This window comes from Schistocerca americana, chromosome 8, assembly GCF_021461395.2.
Source record: "Schistocerca americana isolate TAMUIC-IGC-003095 chromosome 8, iqSchAmer2.1, whole genome shotgun sequence".
NCBI lineage: Eukaryota > Metazoa > Arthropoda > Insecta > Orthoptera > Acrididae > Schistocerca > Schistocerca americana.
Window position 1 is genome coordinate 286,020,031 of NC_060126.1, and position 12,624 is coordinate 286,032,654.

The following is a 12,624-nucleotide window of genomic DNA, read 5'->3' on the forward strand; positions in this document are numbered from 1 at the left end:
AGTGGAAGCTCTCATCAAGGCTAAGGGTGGTCAACACCATAGTGAATACCAGCCTTTAAGAGAAAGTAGGATGTCAGACGTTGCACAGAAGAGATACATTTCTGTATCCACCCTTCCGAGCACTGAAAATGATGTCCGTTGCTGATAGAGACGAGACATTAATTCCTGTGAGTCAAATTAATGACAAAGTTTCAGTTACAGATAACCATGTAGTAATATGCTGTTCTGTTTTTTATCTTCTTCATCATCTCCCTCAAGCATTAGACCAGTTGATGCAACGATACATCTTGACCAGTCCATCTCTTCTTTGATTTACCAATGTTTATCGATGTACTGCAGCAATTGTTTCAGGATACGTTCAACGCCAATTATTTCGATTTGTTCTTTCCTTAACCTTTATTTTAACATAAAATTCCTTCATTATTTGTCATGGTCCCATTTTTAATCAATCTTGTTACGCCATAGTCTGTTGTCAAATATCTCATCTCGGCAGCCTAGAATACGCTACATATTCTAGAGTTCAAAGTATAGTTTTTCACTTCAATGTCGTCCACTTCGTAAAATTTTAGCATTGTTGCATTATTAATTGTTCCTTACAGTTTTTTAGGGTACCACGCATCACATTGAACGTCGCAATCCTATTTTTATGTATTCATTTCGTCGCGACATGATTGTCGCATCCCAAGAATCTGAAGATATTAACTTGTTCAATAGCTTTGTTTTCCATTATGAATATACATTTTAAAGGCTGAGAGCCCTGAAGCACCATCAACTTGTTTTTACTTGTCGAAATACTTGTTGCTTTGCCAGTACGTATAGTTCATATAGTGCTCTCTGTAAGTTACATTTGTTGTCGGCAACTGGATTCATGTTATCAGTTAACATAAAGCGTTTTCAACAATTTCTTTCTTTGAATCTGTCTTCTATATGGCTCTGAGGACTATGGACTTAACTTCTGAGGTCATAAGTCCCCTAGAACTTAGAACTACTTAAACCTAACTAACCTAAGGACATCACACACATCCATACCCGAGGCAGGATTCGAACCTGCGACCGTAGCGGTCGCGCGGTTCCACACTGTTGGGCGTAGAACTGCTCTGCTACTCAGGCCAGCAGTCCTCTATATCAAATTTCATAATCCGTTTATACCATTCCGTCACAATATCGTCAACATGTAAATTATAGAGTACCGATGGAATGCACACTGGTCTGAACTCTTTATTAATAGTTCCTTGGGACCTATCTGCAGATTCTAGCTTTAAATTGATCGTAGATCTATTTCGGATAGCTTCAATGAGATATAGTGGTGTCCCTCTTTTTCTATGATATTCCAAAGTTTTCCTCTGGGCACACTGCAAAAGGCTTTAACATAGTCTGCAAAGATTTTAAATTATTTTCTCTTCTTTTTTATGTGTTTTATTTTAATGAGAAAATATAGCTTTAGCAGGCCTTCCTTTCCGAACACCAGTTTATTCTCCGAATAATGTGATATTTACCATGTGTCTCATTCTCTTTACTGCTATTGACACAAGTATTTTGTATTACGTATTTAAGCGACTTAGTCCTCTAATTTCCATTGTTATTGATGCTCTTCTGAAAATAAGAATTACTGTTGGTTTCTTCTATTACATTAGTAATTTTCTTTGCTGTCAGCACTGATTTACAAAATATAGAGCCTGTGCTAGCTTCTTACGGTAGGTATTTGCAAAGTTCTCTATTCAGATTGTCAGTTTCTTGAGGTCTTCGGATTTTCCAGCTTAGTAAGGTGTCTTGAAATTTCTTAAAATCTATTTTCTCATTTTCCGCAAGACATAGCTTCATTTCTTCTACTTCCTCATTCTCCTTTTATTCCGATCGCCGATTTTTACACAACGTTTTTTTCCATTTGTTATTAAATGATGTTATTCTTAAACATCTCCCGAATATGCAGGTAAATTCGTGAATCCGTCTCCTCTAGTAAAATTTATTTCTGTTCGTGGTGAATTTAAATTTACAAAGTTTCTAGAAGTTTTTCCATTCTGATTAACTGCAGATTCTCCGTTTATTCCGATTAGGTCTTTACTGGGCTGTTTTCCTGTTCTAGCATTTATATCTCCTCGTGTGACAATATAGTCTTTCTTATTTATGGAATCAAGGACACTTTACAGGCTCTTCTAAAATTTATCAGATTCACTCTTCCTTCTTCCTTGTGGGTCATAAGCTAATATAGTACTCTTACATCCTGAAGCTATTTTAAATCTGTGTGTTAAAATTGTTTCATTTACCCAGCCGTAGGATGTTACCCTGCTTTTCCGGAGCTTATGATAAGCCCGTCTAGAGAACGTCAGACGTGCTCCCCAACCACAGAAATAAAGTGATTGTTTTTTAAGCTGCTGGGCTGTGGGCCACTCGATGCTGAATCTGTCAATGAGGTTGTGCTGTACTTAATGCAAATGGGTGATGATGATGATGACGTGACTCGGTTGGGTGGTGGAAACGTAACTAAGTCTAAATCCGAAGTTAGCTATTTTTGCGAAAAATCCAGACAGTGAAAGAAATTTCAGTGCGGCAGGGAACCTTATCTCGGAAAGACGAAGCAGACTCGATCCGAAATGAGTAGATGGTATTCTAACAATTCATTGTAATTACAATGCTAATAAAGTATAGTAAGGATTTCTGATTTTTAGATGGTAACTAACACGTATAAAATTGAATCAATAAAGGAGATGATGTTATACAGAAACATAATTTTTTCACTCTGAGACCGACCACCATTACAGAAGGTGGTAGTTCCTTAACTTTTCTTTGGAACTTTTAACTGTTTAAAAATTATGTAGTCGTCTAAAGCAAGCTCTTTTCTCTTGTGGGTCTTAACGAGGTCGCGATTACACGCTACCATACAGAAATATACGTCTACAGCATAACTAAACGGATGTTCGGTTAGTTTCAACAACGGGGTCGGTGTGCCAGTGGGGGGGGGCGGGGGGGGGGGGGGGCAGAATAACTCTAACTTACGGGCTTACGGGCACACAGGGCTACTACTACGGTCTTTGCAGCAGAGCGGTCAGCACGCCAGACCTTCTGAAAACGGCGCCTCTTTCGACCGCAACCTGGCCGGCCCACCAACGACCGAGACGTGAAATAATTGAACAATGTGTTATTATCTTTGTCGATATTCGACTTTCTAGGGCTCATCTGCTATGCTTGTCGTCTTTGCGTATGAAAGACGACAATCTGTGCACGTTATTGGTGTTTGTTAATATTGCCGTTCATTTTTAAAAGGATTTTTCCCCTTTCTTCGGTGAAGAACTGCTGAGCATCTGCCGGATATTCACAGGTTTTTGATACCCATTATTAACAATTTTGTTATTATAATTTTCTGCTTTACCCTAATCTTGAATTTGTCTTACTGTCTTTAAACCTACATGTGGACTGGGGTGCAAGGTCACAAGTGAAGTCAAAGTCTTACAATAAACGGTTGTATCTGATTACTACAGAGAAGTAAACACAAGTTTAGTTTACCAGGTCTATTCGTACCGAAAAGGGTTCTCTTTATCGCAAATAAGTAAAACGTGTAGCAGTGCCTGTTCTTAATTTTATAAAACGTAGGAATCTTTCGACAATATTAATCGATTTCTCTAACTGCAAGCACCGGCAGGACAGGACGACTGCTCAGGTGCAAAATTCAGATGCCTCTTTGTTCATTTCTGGAACCATAAACTGGCAGACGGTACCCAGAAATGACAGAGATTGTACGATCGCATTCTATTTTGGAGATTACTGTGCTTGCTGTTACTTCAGCAGAAATTTTCGTTGTCGCTATTTTCCAGCTGCATTATCGTGATATTTTAGCTCTTTGATTTAACATTTGAAGGCAGAAAACTTCAATTATCCGTGCATCTGACGCGTGGCAGGATTATCTGATCCCTGGCCGTAGGACTGTAAAAAAGTGAACAGCCGGCTAGTAATGGGGCATTACCTTGAGCAATCTCAAGCAAGTTTCTGGCACAGCTCATGGAGATGACTAGCGCGGTCTTTGGCGGCCTACCGGTGAGTGGGGAACGATGCCCTCCAAGGACCTTATATATTACGGCGTGCGCATCGGAGGGCACTAGTTCTCCAGGCACCTCCAGCAGAAATGGCCGTCATCAAGGTGAGTCACCGGGATATATTCTTGTCCTTGTGTAATAATTGTTACTAGTAAAACCTGTCCGCTACTGTTGGTGTCGTAAATGCCTGAACAAAGGCCTGTCATTTTGCGTTTCAATGGACTGGTAGACCTGTAACACAATTTACATACTCCATTAGCAAATTTTTAATAAGTAAAAGTTATAATAGCAGGGCAAGTTGGTTTTTATTAACTCCTTTTTAAATTTTTTGACTTGTCGAAGAAATTTTACTGATCGAATAGCAGAATTTTGCTAGAAACTCTACGTCAGCTTCATTATGTAACTGCGAAATAATTCCCGCTATAGTTAATGAAAAGAGTAAAATAGGTTACATACGTAGGTCATAAATATAGTAAGCGGACAACTTTCTGAGTAGAGAGATTCATAAATGAATATCTGAAAGGTTCAGTCTGATGTCCATCATGTAAGTAAAAGACGCATTTAATACACAACAAGCAGTACTAGCACTTTTAGCAGATGTATGTCAATATACGGAATCAACAGAAGAAATTCTAAATAACATGTGTAATCAAACTGGTGTCTTGAAAATTCTCTCTGTGTTAATAACGACGGCAGCCTTAATTCTCACAGTAGCGACAGTATTTGCTGCCTAGACACTGAGGAGAATTTACTTTTGTGAAAAATAAATAAATAATTAAGTAAACACGTTTGAGAAATCGTGAAATGCTTCTGTTAAGTCACTTTATTTTGTGCTTTCTCAAGTCTAGGAGACAAACTACTCCATTTACTCATTTTTGTATTTTGTGTCATTACAAGTTGTGGACAGAAACTGGCATCCTACTGTTTTTACTACCACTGCTGTCCTGTAGAATTGTATTCTGTAGTAACCTACATTTCGTTGCAAGAAATTTGTAGTGAGGGTAATATGCTGTATTCACGCTGGATCATATTGTACAGAAATGCTAGTTCTGTCATTTCGTTACAGTATCAACAGTATTTTCCCATTAGAAACACGTTTCAAACAATTCATTAGAATTTAATTTAGCGTGTTCATTTGTGTACTATACTACTCTCAAAACTTTTGGTGGCTGATTTAGTAACAGACGACTCCTTTCACTCCATCAAAATTTTTTTATGGAATGTGTAACTTCATTAATATTACTACTATTGTTATTATTTAATGGATTTCTCCTTTTGCACGATACTGTTTTCTTCAGGTCAGTTTGAGCAACGCGTTATCAGTTACCTGTGTGTTAACCGAGAGCCCCATGTACTACTCTGCAGGTGTTCTGCACAAGTGTGACCTGCAGTCGCCATTACAGTGAAAGCAGCAGATAAGGTTCCTGTAGACTCTTCACAGTTTGTTTTGGGAAAATTCCGTTCTTGAAATTTGTACTGGGTCAACGTAGACATATATAACTTCCTACACAACTTTTACGTCGTCTGACATATACCTATATTTACTCATGTCCTGCGTTTAGGTTATCTGCAGATTATGGGTTGCACTTAGCGATGTTTATGAAAAATAGTTATTATTGGCACCAGATTTTCGCTACAAAACTTTGTCACTAATATGCAACCTCTGTTCGTTGCCTTGATTTCAATAAATGCTCAGTGGCCAAACGTATTAATGTCAGGCTGCCAATGATCAGGATTCTAACTTCTGCCGATCCTAGGATTTTTTGTGCCACTTGTCGCTTCTTTCACCTCCTGGAATCATTTTTTTTACTATAAGAAGCGTCAAGAAGTACTGTGGGTCTGTGATTACGTCAAATTGTACTTGCCCCTGTAATTAGCCACGTAAATAGTTTCAAAGGACGAATGAAAGCAACGTCATGCAACTTCCAAAATGACCCTATTTAGTAAAGCTCTCCGGTGCTGAAACAAATCTCTGTATTGAGGATGACTTTGGTTTTTCTACACACTGGCCTATACATATAGCTCTGCTCTAGAATTAGTTTGATATGACTCGGTCTCTGAATAGGAGCCGCACATACACTACTGGCCATTAAAATTGCTACACCAAGAAGAAATGCAGATGATAAACGGATATTCATTGGAAAAATATATTATACTAGATCTGACATACGATTACATTTTCACGCAATTTGGATGCATAGATCCTCAGAAATCAATACCCAGAACAACCACTTCTGGCCGTAATAACGGCCTTGATACGCCTGGGCATTGAGTCAAACAGAGCTTGGACGGCGTGTACAGGTACAGCAGCCCATGCAGCTTCAGCACGATACCACAGTTCGTCAAGAGTAGTGACTGGCGTATTGTGACGAGCCAGTTGCTCGGCCACCATTGACCAGACGTTTTCAATTGGTTAGAGATCTGGAGAGTCTGCTGGCCAGGGCAGCAGTCGAACATTTTCTGTATCCAGAAAGGCCCGTACAGGAACTGCAACATGCAGTCGTGCTTTATCCGGCTGAAATGTAGGTTTTCACAGGGATCGAATGAAGGGTAGAGCCACGAGTCGTAACACATCTGAAATGTAACGTCCACTGTTGAAAGTGCCGGCAATGCGAACAAGAGGTGACCGAGACGAGTAACCTATGGCACCCCATACCATCACGCCGGGTGACACGTCATTATGGCGATGACGAATACACGCTTCCAATGTGTGTTCATCGCGATGTCGCCAAACACGAATGTGACAATCGTGACGCTGTAAACAGAACCAGGATTCATCCGATAAAATGATGTTTTTCCATTCGTCCACCCAGGTTCGTCGTTGAGTACACCATCGCAGGCGCTCCTGTCTGTGATGCAGCGTCAAGGATATCCACAGCCATGGTCTCCGGGCTGATAGTCCATGTTGCTGCAAATGTTGTCGAACTGTTCGTGCAGATGGTTGTTGTCTTGCAAACGTTCCCATCTGTTGACTCAGGGATCGAGACGTGCCTGCACGATTCGTTACTGCCATGCGGATAAGATGCCTGTCATCTCGATTGCTAGTGATACAAGGCCATTGGAATCCAGCACGGCGTTCCGTATTACCCTCCTGAACCCACCGATTCCATATTCTGTTAACAGTCACTGGATCTCGACCAACGCGAGCAGCAATGTCGCCATACGATAAACCGCAATCGCGATGGGCTACACTCCGACCTTTAGCAAAGTCGGAAACGTGATGGTACGCATTTCTCCTCCTTACACGAGGCATCACAACAACGTTTCACCAGGCAACGCCGGTCAACTGCTGTTTGTGTATGAGAAATCGGTTGGAAACTTTCCTCATGTCAGCACTTTGTATGTGTCGCCACCGACGCCAACCTTGTGTGAGTGCTCTGAAAAGCTAATCATTTGCATATCACAGCATCTCTTTCCTGTCGGTTAAATTTCGCGTCTGTAGCACGTCATCTTTGTGGTGTAGCAATTTTAATGGCCAGTAGTGCATTACCGAGCTCATACATATAATTGACTGCCATGACTTTCTTCAGCTGTGGAGAGTCACAGCATCACTCCTACGTGAATTGCCACGCTCAAGGTGATCAGTCTGCTAATTTCAGGTCTTGACATTTCATGCTACACGGAAAACGCATTTTTCGGAAGTAACTGAATTTTTTATTGGAGGTACATGGACGATACATTTAGCCTATTATTTTAAGCAGAATTTATCCTCTATTTTTATAGTCATCACGAGTATACTTCGGTTCAAACGTTTTTCGCTTACGATACTATCATATCTGATCTAAAGTTTTCCTGTATGTGCAATTTAGCCATTTACTGAGGAACGAAATGTTTTTAAAACCACTATAATAAAGATGGAATGAGATATTTTAAGTATGTATAATCAAGTTAGTGGCTAGTATCTCTTATAAAAGTCATATCACATCAACATTCACTGGACATCAGAACATTTTGAGGGTACCATTTTCAACCAAATAACAGTTTCCAACCTTGGAGCCACGAGGAAGGCCGATTTGGAGAGTATGATGCAGTGGAAAATTACGTAACGATCACTTGTTTTGTTAGAACTCGTATCGCCCTCTGAGGTGTGAAACGATTGTAGAATGCATTGCTGTCACTGTCGATCTTCGATTTTGGAGGGCTGATCTGCTGTGATTATCGTCTTGGTGATCGAAAGAGGACAATATGGGCACCATCTCAGTGTATAATAATAGTGAAATTTCTGATGGTTTGAAAAAAGTATCTTCCTACTTTTTTCGTGGGAAAATTCTGAGCAACTGTTGAATGTTTTTTTTTTAATTTTGTGTGTGTAGGGCACCAGTTGAAGTCAAAGTCTTACAATAAGCCGTTGTATCTGATTACCACAAAGATGTAAAAGACAAAGTTTATCGAATAAGCTGTTCATACCTAGAAGAGTTTTCTATAACACAATTAAAAAGTGTAGTAGTGCGTGTTCTTCGGTACTGTTTATATATTTGTTTTTCTGCAAGTACCGGTACGATACGAAAACTGCTCTGGTGCGAAATTCAGATACCCAGTCATTCATTTCACGAGCCATAAACAGGCAGACGCTACCCAGCAGTGACACAGATTGTACCCTCGCATTCATTTTAGGGAAATACTGTGTTTGTTGTTGCTTAAGCAGAAATACACGCTATTGCTTTTTCGAGCTCCATTATCATGACACTTCACCTCTTCGATTTAACGTTTGGAAGCAGAAAACTTTTTTCTGTGCGTGGCAAGATTAGCTGGGTACAGCAGTAAGACCACAAGAAATTGAAGAGCCGCCTAGTAATGGATAATTATGTTGAGCAATTTCAAACAAGTTTCGAGCACAACGTCTTGTAAGACGACTAGCGCTGCCAGTGCCTCCCTACCGGTGAGTGGGGGGTGGGGGGGGTGGGGGCGGGGGGGACTGGTCGATTCCCTCCGAAGACCCTATATAATACAGCGCGCGCATCGTAGGTCACTAGTCCCCCAGTCCCCTAGAAGCCTCCAGCAGAAATGGATACCGGCAGGGTGAGTCACCCGTATATATGCTGGTTCTTTTGTGATAACCTCGTTAAGCAGTCTATCTGCTACTGTTACTGTCGTAGGTATTAACACAGGACTGTCGTTTTGCATTTTAAAAGACTGGAGGACTTCGAACACAATTTACATATTCACTTATCACATTTTTACAAGTAACCTATGTCACAATCGTCAAGTTGGTTTATATTCACTTCTTTTTTTTTATTTTTGTGACCTGTCCAAGACATTTTACTCACTAAATTGCAGAATTTTGTTTGAAACTCTTTCTCAGTTTCATTATGCATCTATCAAATAATTCACGCTCTATTTAACGAAAGGAATAAACAGGCTGTGCCAGGTAACTCATAAATGTAAACAGTGTATAACGTTATGAGAGGAGAGATTCATGAATGTATATCGACAAGATACGGTCTTATTTCTACAAATGTCCATCGTATAAGTAAAAGACCAATTTCACGAACATCAAGGAGTCCTAGCACTTGGTGCAGGTGAGTGTTATAACCAATATCAGTACACGAACAGCAAGAGAAATATATGTAAAGAAATATGTGTATGAACATCCCCTCCCTGCTCACAAAAATAGCAACCTTAGACCTCACATTATAAATTACAACTCCAGTAATACGTCGTGGACAGTAGTTAATAGCCAGGTGAGAATATTTTGTGCCTAGACAGTGAGGAGAATTCATCTTTGAAAAAAAAAAAAGCAGCAGCATCCTGAAACGATACTATGAAGTCGATTTCATTTGAACTTTTCCAACTCGTGGAGAGAAACTTCTCAGTTTACTCATTTATGTTCTTTTTGTTATTAAGAGTTAGGGGGAATGCAACAACCCTCTGTTCCTACAATAAGTACCATTCTGTAGTATTTGGTGTAACTTACTTATCGTTCCCAGAATGAGATTTTCACTCTGCAGCGGAGTGTGCGCTGACATGAAACTTCCTGGCAGATTAAAACTGCCTTTCGCGGGCAAGTGCTCTACCATCTGAGCTACCGAAGCACGACTCACGCCCGGTCCTCACAGCTCTACTTCTGCCAGTATCTCGTCTCCTACCTTCCAAACTTTACAGAAGCTCTCCTGCAAACCTTGCAGAACTAGCACTCCTGAAAGAAAGGATACTGCCAGGAAGTTTCATATCAGCGCACACTCCGCTGCAGAGTGAAAATCTCATTCTGGAAACATCCCCCAGGCTGTGGCTAAGCCATGTCTCCGCAGTATCCTTTCTTTCAGGAGTGCTAGTTCTGCAAGGTTTGCAGGAGAGCTTCTGTAAAGTTTGGAAGGTAGGAAATGAGATACTGGCAGAAGTAGATCTGTGAGGACCGGACGTGAGTTGTGCTTCGGTAGCTCAGATGGTGGAGCACTTGCCCGCGAAAGGCAAAGGTCCCGAGTTCGAGTCTCAGTCGGGCGCACAGTTTTAATCTGCCAGGAAGTTTTACTTATCGTTGCAAGAAATTTGAAGTAATGCTACTGTTTTAAGTTGACTCACGAGCATATTCTACAGCAAAGCTAGTTTGAGCACCTCATCATAGTATATGTATTCTCAGCAGCAACTCGCTTTAAATAGTTCATTAGAATTGAATTCAACCTAGGCATTCGTGAACAATGATGACTTGTTACTAACAGGCAATTTCTTTTTATTGATGCCGCTTTTTTCACCTCTGGAAATTATTTGTTATTGTGAAAAACATCAAGAACCATCGTGGTTCTGAGTTTGCTATAAACTGAAGAATCCCTTGTAATTGTCCACGTAGGTCGTTCCAATAGACAGATGAAAGCAACGGCATGCAACCTGCAATAAGAGCATGTCTAGTGGAGTTCTCCACTAGAGGATAACTTTATTTTACAGTTCACTAAACTAAACATTTATCTCTGCCCTGTAATTAGTTTGATTTAATGTAGCTGTCCATGCTACTCTATCCTCTGCGAGCCTATTCATCTCGGAATAACTTTTGCTACCCATATCCTTCTGAATCCGCTTACTGTATTCATCTCTTGCTCTCCCTCTACGATTTCTAACACCCACACTTTCCTCCAGTACTAAGTTGGTGATCTCCTGATGTCCCAGAAGTGTCCTATCGACCGATCGCTTCTTTAGGTCAAGTGGTGCCACAAATTTCTTGTCTCCCCAGTTATTATTCAGTACCTCTTCATTAGTTACGTGATCTACCGACCAAACTTTCAGCATTCTTTTGTGGCAGCACATTTCGAAAGCTTCTATTCTCTTTTTCTCTAAACTGTTTATCGTCCATGTTTCACCTCTATAGATGGCTACACTCGATACAAATACTTTTAGAAATGAATTCCTAACATTTAAATCTATTTTCGTTGTTAACAAATTTCTCTTCTTCAGAAAAGCTCTTCATGCCATTGTTAGTCTTCATTTTATATCCCCTCTACTTCGGCCATCATCAGTTATTTTGCTGCCCTAATAGCAAAACTCGTCTTTTGATTCGACTGCATTCCATTATCCTTGTTTTGGTTTTGTTGATTTTCATCTTATATCCTCCTTCCAAAACAACGTCCGTTCCATTCAACTGCTCATCCAACTGCTTTGCTGTCTCTGGCAGAATTACAATGTTATCTGCAAACCTCAAAGTTTTTCTTTCTTTTCCCTTTCTTATTTCTTTCCCGTGAAGTTTAATTCCTACTACTTGTTCAACGTACAGATTGGATAACATCAGGGACAGGCTACGAACCTGTCTCACTCCCTGCTCAGTCACTGCTCCCTTTCATGTCCGTCGACTGGAGTAGTATTTATTCATTTATTGCTTACTTAGCCGGAACTGATTAGGGCCTAAGGCCATCTCCTACAGTTAACCCGGAACAGCACATGGCAAGGAAATTTTACAACAATAAATTCGCCAAACCCAAATACTACCATTGGATTGCCATAGGGTACAGTCTGACTCATCACTCCATGTCACTCGTTTGCAGTCAGCCTCTGTCCAATGGCTTCGCTCTTTACACCACTCCAAGTGTCGCATAACAATGACTACAGAAATTCGTGGAGTATGAAGAGCTGGGCGAACACTGTGTCCCAGTCTTTTTAACTTCTAACGCACAGTCATCGTGCCGACTGCTGGAAGCACTTTGGAACTCATGGGTCATTCTTTCCACTGATTTCATACGATTTTTTACAACGACTCGTCACAATGCTCGGCGGTCCCTGTCCGTCAATACGTATAGCCCGCCTGTTTTTGGTTTAGCTGTTGCTGTCCCTTCACGTTTCCACTTCACAGTCACACTACTAGCAGTCGTCATTCAAAAACTCAGTAATTCACGCACTTTCAAATCCAAACTGATGAGTATCCTCGCGGGCCACTCCTTCCAGTCTGTCGATGATGATAATGATGAAGTTTGGTTTGTGGGGCGCTCAACTGCGATGTTAGCAGCGCCCGTACAAATTCCGAACCTTTGCTTAGTTCAAACTCGCCACTTTCATGAATGATGATTAAATGAAGAGGATAACACAAACACTCAGTCATCTCGAGGTAGGAGAAAATCCCTGACCCCGCCGGGAATCGAACCCGGGACCCCGTGCTCGGGAAGCGAGAACGCGACCG

At 40.8% G+C, this 12,624-nt stretch overlaps 1 protein-coding gene across 1 annotated transcript in view; it reads left to right on the forward strand.

The window, feature by feature from the left end:
- The first annotated feature begins 9,008 nt into the window (after nt 1-9,008).
- LOC124545098 (flexible cuticle protein 12-like) overlaps nt 9,009-12,624 on the forward strand; it is a 36,360-nt gene continuing 32,744 nt past the window's right edge. Inside the window, exon 1 of the mRNA XM_047123910.1 lies at nt 9,009-9,047. Within this exon, the coding sequence (XP_046979866.1) occupies nt 9,033-9,047 (15 nt within the window). The 5' untranslated portion in view covers nt 9,009-9,032. The remainder of the gene's footprint in view (nt 9,048-12,624) is intronic.